At 36.3% G+C, this 19,823-nt stretch overlaps 2 protein-coding genes across 6 annotated transcripts; one reads left to right on the top strand and one right to left on the bottom strand.

Annotated features, from left to right (window-relative positions):
- The first annotated feature begins 701 nt into the window (after positions 1 to 701).
- Positions 702 to 2,202, top strand: spcs1 (signal peptidase complex subunit 1). Of its 2 annotated transcripts, none has more exons than XM_084101587.1 (4): positions 702 to 1,066; positions 1,625 to 1,684; positions 1,762 to 1,848; positions 1,928 to 2,202. In XM_084101587.1, exons 1-4 carry the CDS (start codon positions 1,013 to 1,015, stop codon positions 2,057 to 2,059), a joined length of 333 nt encoding a protein of 110 aa, XP_083957713.1. In that variant the 5' UTR covers positions 702 to 1,012; the 3' UTR covers positions 2,060 to 2,202. The 2 variants fall into 2 exon arrangements, with proteins under 2 accessions (XP_083957713.1, XP_083957712.1); XM_084101586.1 differs by having other exon boundaries at positions 746 to 1,048.
- A 65-nt stretch (positions 2,203 to 2,267) lies between these two features.
- nek4 (NIMA-related kinase 4) lies at positions 2,268 to 19,421 on the bottom strand. 4 transcript variants are annotated; one of them, XM_084101584.1, is made up of 16 exons: positions 19,156 to 19,421; positions 17,468 to 17,734; positions 17,179 to 17,376; positions 16,066 to 16,173; positions 15,759 to 15,913; positions 11,675 to 11,804; positions 11,002 to 11,586; positions 9,969 to 10,022; positions 8,286 to 8,432; positions 8,009 to 8,143; positions 7,772 to 7,838; positions 5,158 to 5,267; positions 4,014 to 4,105; positions 3,653 to 3,834; positions 3,307 to 3,454; positions 2,268 to 2,739 (listed from the first exon to the last, which is right to left on the bottom strand). In XM_084101584.1, exons 1-15 carry the CDS (start codon positions 19,240 to 19,242, stop codon positions 3,312 to 3,314), a joined length of 2,460 nt encoding a protein of 819 aa, XP_083957710.1. In that variant the 5' UTR covers positions 19,243 to 19,421; the 3' UTR covers positions 2,268 to 2,739; positions 3,307 to 3,311. The 4 variants fall into 4 exon arrangements, with proteins under 4 accessions (XP_083957710.1, XP_083957708.1, XP_083957711.1 ...); XM_084101582.1 differs by having other exon boundaries at positions 3,321 to 3,454; XM_084101585.1 differs by having other exon boundaries at positions 5,158 to 5,264.
- Positions 19,422 to 19,823: the final 402 nt, after the last annotated feature.

The raw sequence follows: 19,823 nt of genomic DNA, 5'->3' as shown, positions 1-19,823 counted from the left end.
GTGAACGAATCAGTCTCGCACACTTCGATTCACTGACTCCTCCAAGACAGACTGTAGCGAGAGCCAATAGCATTCGAGTGCGGTCTGTAAAGAAGCATTTCATTGGCTTGACCCATTGAATGAACACGCCCCCTTCAGTGCACAGAACGAGTCGATGATTTGAGTCTGATCAGAGCGCCACTTTTTTCCTTTTTGAATTAAATGTGTATGTCTTTAATTTAATGTTATTAATGCTTCGGCAACGTAAAGACGTTTTTGCCATGCCAATAAAGCCACTTGAAACGGAATCTAAATCACTGAACTAGACATCTTCCATGGATCTGAATGAACTGATATTGTGTGCTTAATACAAGTCATAGGCAGCAGTTGACAAAACGGAATGAAAATATGATAGATATGTTAATACGAATCTTAATAAAACATAAGACTCGTTTCAGTCATGATTCTGTTCATTTAAAGTAAAAAAAAAAAAATTAAAAAGTAATTGACTCGAAAACGTTTGCTTTTTGCCATCTTCTGGTGTATCATTTCACTTCACAATTCACTACAAATCACTTAATTTGTTTTGACCACTTACAAAATCAAAGAACAAACCAGAACGAAATGAAATGATTCAAAAGATTCGAGTCACTGAGATGAATCAAATTTTCTAATATGAATTACAGATCTGATCGTTCCAGCGGCTGATGACGTACTTCAACACGCCCTTGACCATAAATGGTCTGAAATGTGCGTCTAGAATACTGCCTGATTAAAAACATAAATGTTTCTTTTAATTTAGAATTCCACCGAGACAGCGTCGAAAGCTTATCGTCCTATTAATTAAGCCACATCTGCACCGAGAGATCACAAGAGGTATTTCTCTCTGATCTGTGCAGAATGGAAGCATTTTAGCCGGTCGATGTTTTTAAGGGGTCCTGCGGATCTCTACGTACACACTTTCAAACAGGAAACCAAACCATCACTCTCTTCAGAATAACATTATCTAGCAGCTTTATATTGTTATTTCAAAATGCTTGCAATGTTTAAATCCATTCCGACACACATGGTAAGCCTTCCTGTGATGGTAAGCGTGCACGTGTTTATATTGTGAGTTCAGTGGTGTTTAGAGCTGTTTTAAAACACTGTCATATGTTAGCAGCTAACGCATTAGCGACGGTCCTGTGGAAATATTACATTTATTTTTAATATTTAAAAATTAGCTAGACACCAACTAGCTAGTGCTGGTATTAGAACGAAAGCTACCCATTAAATTGTTAAATCTAGTGTGCACTCAACAGCTTTGGGAGTCAAGTGATGGAGAGGAATTGTGGATGTAACGTTTATGAAAATGTTTTTCTTACTAGACACAGTATTGATCCACATGTTTATGACGTAATTGATTAAATATATATTTTGCGGTTGAAATGTACCCAAGTATTTATGTACACTATAATATTTGAAATGTATTTTATTAGTAGCCTATTTATTGCATAACCTATCCCAAGAGAAAGTGTGTCTTATGCATGGTGATCTACAGTTCTAACGTTTCTAATACAAATTGAAACACATTCCTAATGGCTTGCTTGTGTATAATACATAACATAAACATGAGTATTCATATATTCACACTGATTATTTGCAGGACTATAAGGGACAGAAACTTGCCGAGCAAATTTTCCAAGGAATCATTCTGGTGTCAGCGGTAAGTAACACTGGAAGCACCTCGAAAGCATCACAACATTGGCATTTCTCCTCTGCCTCACGTCTTATGTCTTGCAGGTGATCGGCTTTGTCTATGGATTATTTATTCAGCAGTTTGGGTGGACGGTTTACATAATGTTGGCTGGATTCACAGTATCCTGTCTGGTATGTCACGAGACTTCTGTTTGCTTGATGTAAAGTTTCAGAAATCCTCATGTGTAACTCTGGCTGTCCTGTTCTTCAGCTCACGCTGCCTCCCTGGCCGATGTACAGAAAAAACCCTCTGAGCTGGCAGCCGGCCGTGCCCGAGACGTCCGGAGAGAACCGTGACAAACCTCAGGAGAGCCAGAGTCAGAAGAAGAAGAAGCACAAGTGATTTCCGCCAGTATTTTAGTGGGGATTTGGCACAGCAAAGCCATATAGATATACAGTAGAAACAAACAGTCTATATGAAAACCCATCCATTTTTGTCACCGTTTCAACATTCAATATGTGTAATAAAGAACTGTATTTGGTTTATTTGCGTGGATTTTTATTATTATTTTTTTGAGTGGAGATGTATTAATGCAAAAGAAAGCACAGCATTCCTGAAAATGTCATTTATTAAAAATCATTTCATATTGATTTACATTATTCATCATATAAATATACAGTCCAGAAAATAGGAAAACTATTTCAACGTCTTGCTATTAAATTCAAGATTGCCATCTACATAGCATAGGTTCACATTTCCAATAGAAAATAATGCTTTTGTGAAATTTAAAGGTGCATAATAACATAGCTTTATTGCATATCTAGTGTTAAGCTCAGTTATATCACTATACATTTACAAAAGCATTACAAAAGTAACAGTGATTGTTGATAGGAGGCTTCAGTGAAGTGTTTTTCTGTGAAGAGCACGTCGGTCTACTGTACATCAGTGTTTCACAAGGGATCCTCAAGTGCATCTGATCTGGCTCAATCTTTGAACGCGACGTCCTCAAAGAACTTCAGCTGTCGCACTTTCACTGCGTACCGCTTGTATTGTTCCTCCCCCATTTGTTCCTGCAGTAAATGCTGGAGAGAAAAAAAGAATAGAAATATCAGGCTAACTGCAATTTAGTATGTTTTCTAAAAATGCTTTCCATTTTAGCACATTGTTTCAAAGCAGCTTTACAGGGATAAACGGGAAAATAAAGAGTAACTAGTACTTTAAAATCAATGGGTCTCATTTGCATGGATTATTTAGATTTATTTGCACAAGAAATTTGTCTAATTCACAATATGTGCATTCTCACATCAATTTGTTCATGAATTTGGAGTATTCTAAATGATTCCCCAAACCACTTACACATACGCAAATCTTAATTTTTAAGCAGAGGAACCTTGCGACTTGAGCTATAATGCACCTTTATAAATATGATTAAATATATTTAAGATGTATAAAATGTAATCTTAAGCCCCCCCCGAGTATGTAATTTCTGTGAACGTGTGGTTTCAGTAGTTCCTCCACTGTATCATAAATCTAGAATACATTTTTCACAACAGTTAATGATGAATCATGATTTGTTTGTAAACATAATTTTCAATGGTCTATTGATTCTGATGTCTTTCTAAAGTACAGTGAGTCAAAGGTCTGCTCACTTTAGCTAACTTGCCTCTCTCTTCACTTCATCCTCCTCCTGCATGATGTCCAGGACTCTGTCCAACAGCTTCACGCCGAGTCCTTTCACCACATCTGTCCGCAAGTGCTCGATCACTCTCCTGACCTTTGCTGGACCCGTGCTGTCATCTAAATACAGAAAATTAGGAATATAACGATGGATTCTGTCGCCAGACTAGCGTACTAAAAATGAAGAATTACTCAATTCACATTTGTTCAAAAATATTGAACATTTGCAATTTTTCTGTTTTAAATGAATTTGTAGATTTGCGTTGACTGTGAATGTTCCTGAAAACAAAAAACAAAAAAACGAGTTAGGCGAGTTACCTAACGGGACGCCACTGATTTGGAAATCCCCCTGTCCCTCTCTGGATTTCCCATGAAGCATCAGGGTGTCCCTGTACTTCCTGTTTAGTTTGAACTCAGGCAGTGATACATCTCTGGCATCCATGTGTAACGTCTGTGTCATCATTTGAACCAAGTCTTGCATTTCACTGGTCTCACACTTTCTGTATAAAAATAAATAAAAAATTAGTCGCTGTTATTGGCACAATGCAAAGAACACATGTATGTTTACATGACGCATACATAACCGGAATATGACCCAATTCCGCCATTATTCAGAATTTGTACATACATAAATGTAGGCAGTTACGTCTTATTAGAGCACATTAGAGTGAGGTCTTACTGTTCTCTGTAGTCCCCCTCTGAGCGTTCAGTGGAGCTGGTGGAGGAGCTACACTCGTCTTCATCAGACTGTCTCCATGAGGACTTCCTCTCCTGATACACGAAGACAACCGAAACAGTTCAGGTCAGATCCCTTTTGACCAACTAGCTGAGATCTTGGATTCTAACTGTTCATAGACTGTTCATAGAGATCAATTAAAGCTCTCTTACAAAAACATCCTGTGTGTGCGCGAGTTCTTGTTTTTAATGTTTATAATGTATTATACGAGAAAGAATGGCATTATTCCCAAATATCCACGTGTGACATTGATTTTATACAACAGTTCAACAAACAAAAGTGTAATATTAAGTGACGGACATTTTAAAACAGTTTTGTTTGCATCATTTTGCAGCGAAATAATAGTTTCAATGAAAGCCACAGAAGAACTGAAACACACAGTTCAGCGAATCAGTGGCTTTGAACGAATCGTGAGTCAATGATTAAATGACTCGTTCATAAATACAGACACTTGCTTGTTACTGAATGAATGACTTGATAACTCACTCATTATGACAGTGACTTACCGCCACCTACTGGTGGTTGTAGTTTAATATTTAAAAGTATCACTTTGTTTTTACCATCACTGCATATTTCTCTATTCAATTGTCCCTTAATGGAAAAGGTGCGACTGCAGTGGAAGAGTGGAAGAGAGAGGTTACGCAGAAGGATGTTAAATTCCTAAGCGGGTACGACACTAAAATGTTTGGGAATCACTGTCACAGAGTAGATTTATTTAAAGTCAGGCATTAAACAGGTTTGATTACATGGTGAATTTAAAGGGATAGTTTTGAAACTTGGTGAAACAAAATGAAACTTTTGTCATCATGTAGTTCCAAACCTGTATGCATTTCTTATATAGAAGATCTGATGACATAATAATATATCATATCAAAGATCATATGAAGAATGTTGGGAACCATTGAAAGGAAAAATATATATTTTGTTCAAAATATCTAAATGTTCCACAGAAGAAAGAGTGGCAATGGCAGGATTTAGATTTTTTGGTGAACTATGCCTTTAAGCAAGGCCTGGTCTTATACTGTAAGTATAAAGTGTATGCTGTTTGAAAGACCGTTCTGAGTCGAGGAGGAAAAATTAGACATACCTTTTTTGTTTCCAAGGTTGTGCTAGCAGGTCTCGGGCAGTGTAGCTGGTCTGTCTGCTTACTGTCTAATGAGGGGACATCACAAGGTGCCCTTCTGACAGCGGACACTGCTTCAAAGAAAAGAAACTAAGGAATCATATTCATTGTACAAAATCTGCTTTTATCTGAATTCAGTTATGCAGCACCTGTGGGCTTTGATCATAGTGGGCGGCACCTCATGCATTCTAATGGACGCACGCAGAAACGTCTCGCTTTGATCCGCCAATACTGTTCTCAAGGGTGTTATCGCTCGTGAGGCCTCTTTAACAGAATGAAAGTCAAACCCTCCTTTAAAAGGGATAAATCTGTACGAGTTTCTTTCTTCTGCTGAACACAAAAGAAGATATTTTGAAGAATGTCCGTAACCAAACAGTTGATGGACCCCATTGACTTCCTTAGTATGGAAAAAATATACTATGGAAGTCAATGGGGTCCATCAACTGTTTGGTTACAGACATTCTTCAAAATATCTTCTTTTGTGTTCAGCAGAAGAAAGAAACTCACACAGGTTTGGAACAACGTGAGAATTTTCATTTTTGGGTGAACTATCCTTTTAAGTGTACTAAAAAGTGAACAGTTTGAAAAAGAATCTAGCATACATCTTGATTGTGTTTATATACAAAAGAATATTCCGGCAGTAGTCAGAATATGGTCATTTTCATTTTCATTTTCAGAAAAGAACAAGAAAAAGAAATGTGCATGTTTATGTCTATAGTCCAATAGCTCTGCAATGTTATTATAGTTTTTATTAATAATTTGAATTAGCTTTTATTTTTATATTTTCATTTTAGTTTAATTGTTTTTAGTAATTTTGTTATGTGCTTTGTCATTTCATTCATTTTTTTTATTTATTTAAATATTACTTTAGGTTTATTTTATTTTTATTTCAGTCTTAGCTTTAGTTATTGTTTAGTTTCAGTTTATATTTATTTCCAGTCAGTAATTTAGTGCTTCAACATCTAACATTTATTCATCTTTATTTAACAGCATTAGTTTTAGTTCACGATAATAACCCTGAAGCTATGAAGCATTTAAAGCCTTAAAGGTGCCTTATGTAAAAATTGAGGTAAAAATATCCAAAAAATGAGCTACATGCATCAAAAGAATGAGAAGAAATAAGGGCGATGATGTCATTAAAAAAATGTCAAGTTATAGTGCTGCAGAGATATCAACCTGAATTAGCATTAGCATTAATAGCCACGGCCCGACAGGTGTCGTAATACCAGTTTCGGCCATGGGAGGCGGTATGCCGGCAACATAACCACCAGCCAAACATGCAATACACGAATAACTCGCACGGCTTGTGGGCGTACTTGAACCTGATGTCAATCGTGTGGAAAGTAGCCTACAGCCCACTACTACTACATTCAAATAAAATATGATAAAAAAGGAACAGAACCAGAGTAAACATTGGCACTGCTTTCCATCGCTGGAGACAACTAATGGACATGAAAAAAATGAGGTTTGACTTCGAACTTGCAACATTTCTTTTGGATTGGTAAGTAAGATGCTGTTAGTATTTCGTTAGAAGTTTGTTTTATATGTTTGTGTAGATTTTCGGGAAGTTATAACATAGAAATGTATCGAAGGCTGTTCGATAAACGTATATAACGTTCATAAATACAGTATTGTAATATAGTACACACATAGCACAATCTCTATTGCTCTTTTTTTCTTGCCAACTACGTGACCTATATTATGTATATTAAACGGCTTTCCTGAGGTAAATCTGACATAATTGTTCTCCAGCTGTGTTATTGACCTCTTCACGATGATAAAAAACACTGATTGGTCGATATTATGTATGAGGAATACATTTTGGTAAGTTGTAGCCTAACGTTACTGTATCTTTCAGTGTTCGTGATTTTTTTTACTATTAGCTAGTAGAGATGATCGGTTCACATGCGCTAGGGATCTGTCGTGTAACATTTACAAGCGCCAAAACGGTATTTAATTGACAGAATCTGAGAGCTGAGATTTTTTTATATCATAACTAACCTGCTCTGTCTAGTCTGTCGGTCTCCGTGTCCTCTTTGCTTCGCGATTTTTCTGTGCGTGAGAAAATTGATGTGTGGGGTGAGAGCGTGTGAAAAGTGTTTGCGTGTGTCTCACGGTTAATGCGTGAGAGTTGGAAGCTCTGGAAGCTCTGGTTACGTTGGCGCTAGCTTGGTCAACATCAGCGAATGCTGTCTGTCAAATTAATGTAATTCAAACTAACAATAAAAATGTAATATGAACAAAACGAATATGAACATATTCACTGGTAAAGGTGAAGGGGAGTAGCTTGAAGATATTCATACTCTAGAGTAGACCAACTCACTTTCTGGAGGTATACTGCCCCCATCTGGTATGGAATGTGGAGTATGAATTTATTTATTTTTACACAAGGCACCTTTAAACAGAACATGGACCTTAGTCGGAAAATAGAAGTGCATGTGAACAAGTTTGCTCCCGACACAAAAAGTGTATTCAGATCTTGTTTTGGTCTACTTTTGCTGTAATTTTTCCACGTTCCATTCACATTGTTATTGTTTTTTAAACATTTTCACGACATTCAAAGAAATTCATCACAAACCTTGTTGTCTGGAGTTCTCCTGTAATTGCTTCAGTCTTCTCCTTTCCCTCGCAGACAGTGGACGGCTCTGCAAGTACACTGATTTTTATTAACAACAAACTCGCAGATGAACCACAAAGCTTTAAACTAATTGTTTAAAAGAAACATGATACCATGGGAAATATCAGATTACTGCACATGCATTCTTTACATGGATATACTGTGTAAAGCAGTTTAATACAGTCCCCAGTGTTTCACCTGCTGTTCTGGAGTGTTCTTGGATGAGAGATCGGTAGGTCTGTTCTTCTCTGAGTTACTCTGGGCTTTCTCTTCACTGTTTACTGATAGGATATCTTCAGGAAGAGGCGGCAGTGGTCTGGACACTGCTTTGATCTAAACATAGAAATGTTTTAGTGAGTAAGATCAGCGACAGACAATATAAGTATGTGAATTCATTCTGGTTTGTACTGATAAAAAGATATCAATTAATCATTAAGTTATAAAATACAAGAATTCCAACGCTCAAGCTACTCACTGGATGAGTGTTGTGGTCATCCAGAGACGTGTCCTTCTTCCTCTGCCTGCGCTGACGTGACGTGGATGGTTCAGAGGAAGAGGAAGAAGGAGGAAGAACTGCTCTGCTGTGATCTGAGAGCGATGTGGACTCTGAATTGCATGGCTCCTAAATGTTATTATAAGTAATGTTTAAATATTGTTTAAAGGATTATATTAATATTTATAATAAAAATATAAATTAGAAATATTTTTGTAATACACAGCAGCAGCAACAACAGTTAATTAATGATTTGCACAAAAATGAATTGTATTTCAATCACCAATCTGAAAAACAAAAGCAATAATAACACCTGTGTTTTACTATCAGGTTTTAAAGGATTAAGTAAATATTTGTACTATTAATAAGGTAACACTTTACAATAAGATTCATTAGTTAACATTAGTTAATGTATTAACTAACATGAACTAACCATTAACAATCCATTTGTTACAGTATTTATTCATCTTTGTTAATGTTAGTTAATAAAAATACAGCTGTTCATTGTTTGTTCATGTTACTTCACAGTGCATTAACTAATGTTAACAAACACAACCTTTGGTTTTAATAATGTATTAGTAAATGTTGAATATAATATTATCTAAGATTAATAAATGCTGTAAAAGTATTGTTCATTCTTAGTTCATGTTAACTAAGGTAGTTAACTAATGTTAACTAATGAACCTTATTGTAAAGTGTTACCATTAATACTAATATAAACAATTAAGTAAAGAAATACTTTTGTAATGTTTACATAACTATATAAATTTATTTAAAGGTCCCATATTATGCCCCTTTTCACAAGATGTAAAATAAGTCTCTGATGTCCCCAGAGTGTGTATGTGAAGTTTCAGCTCAAAATACCCAACAGATAATTTTTTACAGCATGTTTAAATTGTCATTTTTTGGGGCACAGAAAAACGCGCTGTTTTAGTGTGTGCCCTTTAAATGCAAATGAGCTGCTGCTGGACGACCCAGGGGGCGGAGCTTCATGATCTCGCGCTCAGTCTGTCAGGACAATTTCATCTCACGGAATGATGATAATATCAGAAACTCTCAGTAACGGTGTTCATTTCGAGTCGGACAATAATGCCTACAGAGTCAGAGTGCTGTATAGAGATGGAACAGGTATAGTTTAGTAGTTTAATTCCGGTTATTATAACGTATTTGTCATCTGTTTGTATGTATCCATTATTTATTAATAGCCTACAAGTCTGCTGTCTGAATGATGATCAAACATATTCTGATGAGTTTAATAAAGTTTATTGTACATCACACAAAAGATGAAGCGTCAGTTTTACTTCAGAAAATCACCATAAGAGCTGAGTAAACACAGTAAGTTATAAGAAGTGCGCAAGTACATAAACGAATTTCGGTAGAGTTGAGGGAGCATTCCTGTGGGCGGAGGTTAGTCAAAAAACGGTTCTAGTGACGTCATTAAAGAAGGAAGTAGAGGGATGTAGTCCAAACGGGCCGTTCGATGTAGGCGACTTCTGTTAAATAAAATATCTAGCTTGGCATTGAACTTTGAGCTTTATAATTTTACAGATATTATTTATATTCTAACAACAACATTACACACTAACTAAAGTTTGAAACATGGGATCACGAAGAACGGGACCTTTAAAAAAAGAGAAAGAAAGAAAGAAGGGAACAGTGTTTTACCATTAAAATGACAGGAACAGGCTTGAGTAGTTTCTCTGTGGAGTCTAAACTTCCCTGCAATGTGACAGACAAAAAAATACATTGTCTTTAGAATGAATGAATCAATCAATCAATCAATCAAATAAACTAAAGGGATAGTTCCTGAAAACTGAAAGTTCTGTCATCTTTTACTCACCCAGATATTGTTCCAAACCTGTACGACTTTCTTTCTTGTGTGGAACACAAAATATGACATTTCAAAGACCATGATTGGTAACCAAACAGTTTTGGTGTCCATTGACTTCCATAGTTTAGACATTTTCTGATCTGACGTTTTTCAAAATATCTCCTTTTCTGTTCCACACAAGAAAGAAAGTGATACAGGTTTGGAATGACATGAGAGTGAGTGAATAATGACAGAATTTATGAATCTTTCTCATTGTGAATCTTTCTTTTAGCACAGATGATAAAACATATTAAAGTCCATCAATATAAGAGGGACTTTAAGAGAGTTACGGTTTAAAGCCGGGTGCACACTGTACGATTTTGGCCCTCTGAGACAAAGTTTATGAATCCTAAAAGATTCCTCTGATCCTAGGCCGAAATCTGAAGTCTCTGATCGCTAGTTTGACTTGCTCACCGACAAACGATTTTTCTTTTATACCTCCAACAAAATACTGGCATTGTCAGATGTTATGAGACGAGATGCGTCAAAAGCCAATAAGAACGCAGAACCTGATGACACAATCAGTGAGACAACAACAAACCACCACTTGCTCCACACCGTTTTTTCTCCAGTTTTTTACCACATGTAAATGCAGCTCAGTCACTGAACGTGTGAAGGACTGATGATGTAACACTCTGGACGTGCACCAGTTTTTTAACACAGCAGTCTGACATTAATGACAACAGAAACCCAACAGTGTGACATGGCTTACAGCGGGATCATGCTCGTACAGTCGTAAATAACCATTATAAATCGTACAGTGTGCAACCGGCTTTATATTAAGCAAACCTATCAGAAGCTTCGATCGGCTCCATCACAGTAACGTACCTCACTCTCCTCAGTTGAACTTCCAATAGGAACATCCTTCATGACACAAGCATTGCTGTGATTGTCGTCAACAGCTGTTGAAGTTCTTTGTCTCTCCGCATCGTGATGTTGTTCAGTGGGCTCGTACGGGAGGTCCTCCACCCCTGCCTCCTGCAGGAGCTTCATAGTGTCGTCTTTGAGATCCATACTTGCTTCGAGAGCCTTGTTCCTGGTTCGATCTGCAGGTTTGGGAGTGTTTGAGCTTTCTGATCTCAATCCATCCGCTGACATCTTATCCTCCGTCCTGCTGACACCAAACTCTTGTTTCAGAGGGTGTGTCTGAGGAGGACTGGGATCTTCTTTCTTCACGCTCACAGATGGAGGCTTGTGGTTTTGATGGCTGCTGGGCTTTGGCTGTGGTGGCTTGGCTTTTCTTTGTTTCTGGGATTGGATTTCAATGTCTACATTGCTAATAGTGGCTATAGATTGGCCTGTTGAGATAAGAATGTCCCGATTAGGAGATTTGGGGGGCAAGGGTGGGTTAGGAACCACATTTTCCACTGCACCGTTACAGAGTTGTTGTCGGTTCAAGTGATTTTCTTCAACCTATGAAATGTGGAAAACGAAACAGATGAACTGAGATCATGTCCACACGCATGGCCATAAAATCAACAACTTGCCAGCTTCATCCTACCTTTTTTCTTCTGGTCTTTGACTCAGAGTTAAAACACTGTGGCTGAACTTCATGATTTGGTTTGGTTGAGCCATCTGATCCGGCACTCGGTTTGCTGTTCGCTGCATTTTTCCGTGATTTGGCAGTTTTCCTGTTAGATCAGTAACAGGACAGATCATTGAAAACAAGGGGTGTACAGGTACACTTATAATCACGTTCCGCACGAACCGAACCGAACAACTCGTACTGAAAAATTTTGTACATGTGTACCAAATGAATACATATTGTTTTAATCTCTGTGTGCGGAATGTAATTTTAACTTTGATTTTCCTCCTTTTGTGGGGCAATATCGTTTATATCAATATACTTTGATGTTGCAAAGACATCTGAAAAATGATGAAGCACACAGAGTGAGTTGCTACCGAATAAGTGCACAATCCAACCTGTCTTAAACATGAGAAATGCTTTAAATTAAGCACTTCAAACTAAATCATAAACCTACATGGCTTTCTTTACTGTCAGCACACAACTCACATCTTACAGATGTATACTTACATGTAAAATGTTACAAATTCACCCAAGTTTTTCAATTTCGCATAAAGGATTATCCTGACAGAAAGCGAGTCAGAATAACTTTAAATTTGCAGACTTCAGAGCATGCGTGTCAAATAGATGGAGAGGATTAGAATGAGAGCCCAATAATCCAAACCTTATTCTAAAATATTTGGCTAACATATTTGCATCAACAAGTAAAAGCACTTCAAATCTCTTCCCCCAATTACAACAGAACCATAAACTGCAGTGTATGCAGCAATACTGACAGACTTTTTTATTTAAAGACAGACATAGTTTGTAAAAAAAAAAAAAAAAAAAAAAGGTTAGTTTTTCCCCCTCCTGTACCAAAAACATACCGAACTGTGACTTCAAAACCAAGGTATGTACCGAAGCATTATCTTTATGTACCGTTACAACTAGAGATGCACTGATGTATCAGCCGCTGATTTTTATTGGGCAATTTTTGATCAATTTAAAACCATCGGCATATCGGCTACAGCTTGAAAAAGGCCGATATTACAAACAGATGGTTAACTGTGTGAAGGCACTGAGTTGTATAATGTCTGTTGCATAATCCAATGTTTTTCTTTGGGTAAAATAATTAAATGCTTGCCAAAACAAATTGAAATCAGCAGGGCTCAACAATAAGGACTGCCTGGGGGAAGCGTGAACAACGCTCGGGAAAACTGATGGAACTGTCACTCTTCCGATCAGGCCAGTGCTGCATCTTCACGAAAGTTTATCCTTTGCACGTGTCTTTAAGCCTTGCTAATTTAAATACTCAAGCGCAAGAAGACGCGAAAGAGAACTCAATTCTACTCACTGTGAGAGGTTTTGTGTGCGCACTAGGCATGTGCCGGTATCAAATTTTCATGCTGCGATTAATTGATTGAGCTTTTATCACGGTATACGGTATTATCACGATATTTTAATTGCTCAAGAGAAACAGATGGATTGGGGGGGATGTAGAAAAAACAACAACTTGCATCACAATAGGTGTAATTGTGATTGTCAAAACATTTGGTAATAAACAGAATTTTACACAATTTTCACGATTTCAATTCAATTCTTGGGATTTGATTTCAATCTTGATTCAATATTGACTCGGTAGGCTACAGTATATAGCCTACATGTTAATTTTTCTCAAGAAAAAATACATCTCACATAATGCTGTAAACATACAGAGAGCCCTGTCAGCTGGTATTATTAAAGGTTAAAAATTAACAAATTACATTAAATAGAATTTGGTTTTCATTATAATAAAAATTGACACAAGTAAAAATATAATACAAATGTAATATAGTGCACATATTTAGCAAAATACTCCCTATAGCTTTTTTTTCTAGTCAACTAACATGTTGGTCATTAAATGGCTTTCCTGAGGTAAATGTAACATTCTGTGACATAATTGTTCACCTGCAGTTTTATTCTTTCCGTGGTTGAAAAACACTGATTGATCGATATTATGTGTGAGGCTTAAATACCTTTCGGTAAGTTGTACTGTATCTTTAAATAAAAAGTAACAGAGGATCGGTTTACTTGAACTGAGGCGCTACACCGATCGGTCACGTCACATTTACAAGCACCAAAACGGTATTTATTGTCTGAATTTCGTAATAAAATGGACAGAACATGAGAACTGAGAATTGTTTTCATATCAAAAGTAACCTGCTCTGTCTAGTCTGTCGGTCTCGGTGTCCTCTTTGCTCCGTGATTTTTCTGTGCGTGAGAAAATGGATGTGTGGCGCGAGAGCGTGTGAAAAGTGTAAATTGCGCGAGTCTCACGCTGAATGCGTAGAGTTGACAGCCCTGCTTTTAGAAGGGGGATAAATCGTCGGCAGCGTTCCTCCTTCCGCCGTGCTTCTTCTCCATGTGAGGATTGTTTACATTAGACTAGAGTGCGCGCTGCGCCGCATGCACACGTGTTTCTACATGTGGGGATTGTTTACATCAGAGTGCGCACGTGTTTCGCGCAGCATATACGCAGTGTTTGTTTAAGCGGTTGATGGAAAATAAGTTAATGCGCGTTCTATAAATATAAATTCTGATCTATTATTTTTCACAGTATTTTGAAGTGCCCGCGATAACAATATCGTGCATATTCATTACCGCGATTTATCGCATTACCGAATACCGGCACATGTCTAGTGCGCACACATACAAAGTACACGCCTGAAAAGCCACGTCTCAGGGCACAAATACTGAATTGAGTTCTCTTTCACTACTAATTCACACAAATTTATATCAAAATGCACGCTTTGGCGAGTCTCCTTGTAAACATAGTTGGTTATGTCTTAAATTAACATTAACAGTCCCTTGTGTACCAGTATATTGAATCTGTGCAGCTTTTAGTGACAGCAGCCTAATATTCCTGCAGCGCTGCTGTCTGTTTTAAAGTTAATCAAACAACAAACTACATCACTATTCTTGACTATATAACTTATAGCTTTAATAAAGATTAATGTATATTTAATTTATAAAATAAATAATATATTTAGCATTTTATTACTTAATTTCTGTAACTACTGTTAGACCTGCCTGAAAAGCACTGTTTATTTCATATGCAATTTTGTTCTGTTGTATTTGTTTTTATGTTGGCCTGTTGAATGTTAAATGGATCCATGTTCAATAGAAATGATTTGATGATGCAGCAATAAACTAGCCAGTATACCTACATTTTGAACATTTCTTATTTTAAAAAATGATTAAAGGGGTGGTATAATGCGCTTTTTGAAAGATGTAAAATAAGTCTCTGATGTCCCCAGAGTGTGTTGTGAAGTTTTAGCTCAAAATACCCCACAGATATTTTTATATAGCATGTTAAAGTTGTCACTTCTTGAGGGTGAGCAAAAACACACCGTTTTTGTGTCTGTCCCTTTCAATGCAAATGAGCTGCTGCTCCCAGCACGGGGGGCGGAGCTTCAACAGCTTGTGTCCTTTTACCTCACACAGACATGCACTGAACATTTCAAAAACTTTTAGCCTTTTATGTTCAAACCGGATTCAGAGAGATGGAGAGACTCAAGAAGAAGTGACAACATGTAGAGCAACATTTCTAAATGGTTAGTTGATGAATTTATGTAGCTTATGTGTAGTTATCTTCTAGTCATTAATTAGCATATTCTGTCTTGATAATCTATAAATCACGTTCCGGGGAGGGGGTTTATGTAAATTTTAGGGCTGGTGATGTCACTAACCCAGGAGGAATGTCGTTGTGGAGGAATGAGTTGTCGTAGTCCTAAAAAAACGATTTCAAATATCTCCCTTTGCTTTGAACTTTGAGCGTTGTAACTTTGCAGATGTTGTTTATGCTCAAACAGCAGCATTACACACTAACTAAAATTAGAAAAGTGAAATCATATTCAACCAACCCTTTAAAACACGAATCTATTTTAAATGACAAAAGATTAAATAAGAGAGCAAATGACAAATATCGATATCGGACAATATTTGTTTGTTAAAAATGGCGAATCCCTAGTTACAAACCTATTGAAATCTAGTGGAATCTTTTTATTTGAATGTTATTGGAGAGGTGGGAATAAGCACATACTCTTTTGTGGCCTCCAGGAACATGGAGATCTGGTGTTTAATGTACGGCTGTCGGAGGATGTGTTTGACGTCCGGCCTGTCCTCTGGTTTCTTACACAGCATCCGCTTTATCAGTTCTCCCAGCTGGGGGTCGTACTTACTCGGCATCTGGGGCAGCTGAATATTAAAAATGAATAATTAATAATACTGTTAATATATTATGAGGAAGGATGAAATGAGTACTGATATGAATGGAAAGCTCTTTAGATCTGACAAATGCAAATATTCACAGTTCAGCAGTGAAACAGATGATGAATATGATCCTCTACCTTCCCTTCTACGATCCGATAGACGAGAGAGTTCATGTCTTTTGCGTTGAAGGCATGTTTTAGAGTCGCCATCTCGTACACGCAACATCCCAGAGCCCAAATGTCCGACTGCAAACACAAACAAACATAACTGAAATGAACAAACATAAATTATGATTCATCTTAAACACAACATTTGGGTGAACAAAACTCCAGGTTACCCTAAAATAAAAATAAAAAAATAAAAAAAGCTATTTTAGGACTGTTTAGATTTCTGTCTTAAAATTTAAGAAATCCTCAGACATTTTATGTTTGATATTTTACTTGAGTTTTTTTTTTTTTTAAGCCAATTCTCCATTATATATACAAAATAATATTTTATATAAAAATATATTACATAAGTTCAAAAGTTTGGGTTTGGTTAGATTTTATATGCTTTTAACAAAAGTTTTTAATGCTCACCAAGTCCAAGACTGCATCCATTTGATCAAAAAGTCAGTGCAAACTGTAATATTGTGAAATATTACAATTGTGAAATATGTTCTGTTTTCTATTTCATTTTAAAATGTAATTTATTCCTGTGAAGCAAAGCTGTATTTTCAGAAATTATTCTAATATGATGATTTAGAGCTTAAGAAACATTTCTTATTATTATCAATGTTTAAAACAGTTGTGCTGCTTCATATTGTTTTTGTGGATGAACTATAACCATGATCAACTATTTTCAGGATTCTACAATGAAAAGATATTACAAAACATTAAACATATTTGAAGTACAAATGTTTTGTAACAATGTAAAAGTCTTTACTGTAACTTTTGATAAATTTAATAAATGCATCCTTGCAGAATAATATTAATTTTAATGAACTTTAAACTTTAAATTAACTGACCCAAACTTTTGAAGTATAGTATATATATTATATATAGTATGTATATGATTATTTTTTATTTTTTTAATTGTTTAATTGTTAATTGCTAAATAAAAACGTAAACAATATAATTTTTTTTTTTTTTTTTACTTTGGGGTAAAAAAAAAAAAAGGTTTTGTGTTATTTAGCAAAAGTGGATCTAGACATGATCACTGACGTAGACTGATCTAGAGCTGCACTAACTGTGACTGTGAGCATGCAGTACCTTGTAGTTGTACGGTTTGTTGGAGAAGAGTTCTGGACTCATGTAGTAAGGTGTGCCGATCAGAGTGCTGGCCATGTCGTTCTGATTCTCCAAGACCCGTGCGATGCCCAGATCACCCACTTTGATTATATTGGTTTTGGTCAAGAAAATATTCTGTGTTTTCAGATCTCGATGCAGAATGTGCTTCTCATGTAAATACTACGGATTAAAAAAAAAAAAGGCAACGGCTTTATTATTCAGTTGAAACTTCGGAAAGGACGATTGGACAGACTGATGGATATGGAGTTACCTGAAGGGCCATGGCTATTTGAACAAACCACTCCACCACCTGTCTCTCGGGCAGCAGTTCTCCCTTCTGCAGTTTGAGTCTGTGGTACAGATCTCCTCCCTCACAGAAACCCATCACAATGTAGAGCTGGCAGTCCTCGCCTTCCCATGATTCCCGGTATGTGACTATGTTGGGATGCTTGAGCTGAGAGAGGAGCTGTGCTTCTTGCTCCGCGGCTCGCCGTTCACGTCTGGAGGATGTTCTCAGGTTCAGCTTCTTGATCACATACTGCCAAAACCATACAAGATACCAAGCTACAGCTTTGCACATAAGACATGAATCCTAGTGGAAAATGTCCACATTTTAAAGGAATAGTTCACTTCAAAATGAAAATTCATCATGTACTCACCCTCAAGTTGTTTCAAACCTGAGTGAATTTCTTTCTTCTGCTGAACACAAAGGGAGATATTGTGAAGAATGTCAGTAAACAAACAGTTGATCGACCCCATTGACTTTTTTTTCCTACTATGGAAGTCAATGGGGTCCAGAAACTGTCTGGTTACCGACATTCTTCAAAATATCTTCCTTTGTGTTCAGCAGAAGAAAGAAATTCATACAGGTTTGAAACAACTTGAGGGTGAGTACATGATGACAGAATTTTCATTTTGAAGTGAACTATTCCTTTAGGAACGGAATATATCAGCAATCATATATTCCTAATCCAAATGTCCATTGTATGTTTGAAGTGAGGCTAACTAGTTCTTTAAAGATTTTCCACAATTTTTTTCCAGTATATTTAAAGTCACCATGAAATCAAAACTTACAATTCCTATTTTTAATGGAATACTGCAGTACTTATTATAAATGACTTATCCATGGATAATTTTTAATTTTTTTTAATACATGCTCCCTCGTAATCTTTAATCAAAATAACTTCACCTCCCTCTTGCAGCGAAAAAAGGCTGTTTCAAATAGTTTTAGAGCATTATACACTGCAGGATGTCAACTGCCTTTATAGAAATTAGTCAAATAATAAGAACACTTAAAACAATGCTTTACATGCTTAACAGATTGATCTGATTCATATTTTTTTTCATACATATTCATATTTGAATATATATGATCCCTCTGATATGAAGTATCCTATAGGCTCATAATTTGCCTCTTAAATTAAGTTATTATATATAAGTGTTACGCACAAGGAATATTGGTAACAATTTACAATAAGGTCTCATTTGTTATCATTAGTTAATGAATTTTTAACATGAATTAATAATGAACAATACATTTGTTAAAAAATTACATTATTGTTACAGTATTAATTAATCAATCTAGCTGTTCACTGTTTGTTCATGTTAGTTCACAGTGCATTAACTAATGCTAACAAATACAACATTTGATTTTAATAAATTTTAAGCAAACTAAGATTATAAATGCTGTAGAAGTATTGTTAATTCTTAGTTCATGTTAACTAATGCATTTAAGTTAACTAATGTTAACTAATGCATCATCATACAATAATACAAAATTCCTACGCTTTTCCTAAAATATGCAAATTCAATAATTAGACATTTTCATGGAAGAGGCTAACGTTAACTCTCAGCAGTAAAAACAACAACAACACAATCTGATATTAACTAAGACATTAGCTCGGCCAGTAACTTAGTGAAATCTCTAAAGCAGTGTGTGTGTGTGTCTACCGTTAGCACCTGTTTACGGTCTGATCTGTGTCTGACCAGGTTCACCTCCCCGTAGCTCCCCTTCCCCACAACTCGAACGAACAAGTAACTGTCCATAATCCTCTTCCAGAGATGCTGTCTGTATCACATAGCGAGTGGTTTTAAGTTCGAATACAAGTGAGCTCGTTATTCTCAATGCATCGACGGTGATTTGTCTGTTTGAAACTTGTTTTGGGTGACAGAGGGCGCAGGAAACAGCGAGCTCAGCTTCGGCGTCACCAGGCAACACGCTCCGCGTTAACGCTACACACTCCGGTTTAATGTGTGTTCAGTTTCAACACAGCGCCCTCTAGAGGCTCAGCGACACGAGACAAATAAGAGCAACAACACGATTAGAGTTTCATAAGATATGTTGGCAATAAAAGCTTTATTTCATAATCATTAACTTGTACAATGATTTTTGAAAATATAAATAATATGCATTGCATATTTATCGTTATATATAGGCTATATATGTAATTACATTTCATACTATACTTATTTTTTTTCTTCCACATATTGCAAATATGAAGTTTAAAGTAGTAGAAGTAGAGTATAGGCAAAGGCAAAAAATAATTTTCACCAGTAGGTGGCGTAATGTTTTTATTCATATATTACTGTACACATTGGTTGGATCAGGTGAAGACAAGTACAACTAT

This window comes from Abramis brama (assembly GCF_963993115.1).
Source record: "Abramis brama genome assembly, chromosome: 23".
NCBI classification, from domain to species: Eukaryota; Metazoa; Chordata; class Actinopteri; order Cypriniformes; family Leuciscidae; genus Abramis; species Abramis brama.
This window is presented reverse-complemented; position numbering and strand designations above follow the sequence as displayed.

Excerpts from the sequence above, each read along its gene's own strand:
- nek4 (XM_084101582.1), bottom strand. The coding sequence starts at position 19,242 with ATGGACAGTTACTTGTTCGTTCGAGTTGTGGGGAAGGGGAGCTACGGG. Across the intron at positions 17,377-17,467 it reads AAATAGCCATGGCCCTTCAG|TATTTACATGAGAAGCACAT; the intron begins GTAACTCCATAT and ends TTTAATCCGTAG. Across the intron at positions 11,587-11,674 it reads CAAAGACCAGAAGAAAAAAG|GTTGAAGAAAATCACTTGAA; the intron begins GTAGGATGAAGC and ends CACATTTCATAG.
- spcs1 (XM_084101587.1), top strand. The coding sequence starts at position 1,013 with ATGCTTGCAATGTTTAAATCCATTCCGACACACATGGTAAGCCTTCCT. Across the intron at positions 1,067-1,624 it reads TGGTAAGCCTTCCTGTGATG|GACTATAAGGGACAGAAACT; the intron begins GTAAGCGTGCAC and ends GATTATTTGCAG. Across the intron at positions 1,685-1,761 it reads GAATCATTCTGGTGTCAGCG|GTGATCGGCTTTGTCTATGG; the intron begins GTAAGTAACACT and ends TATGTCTTGCAG.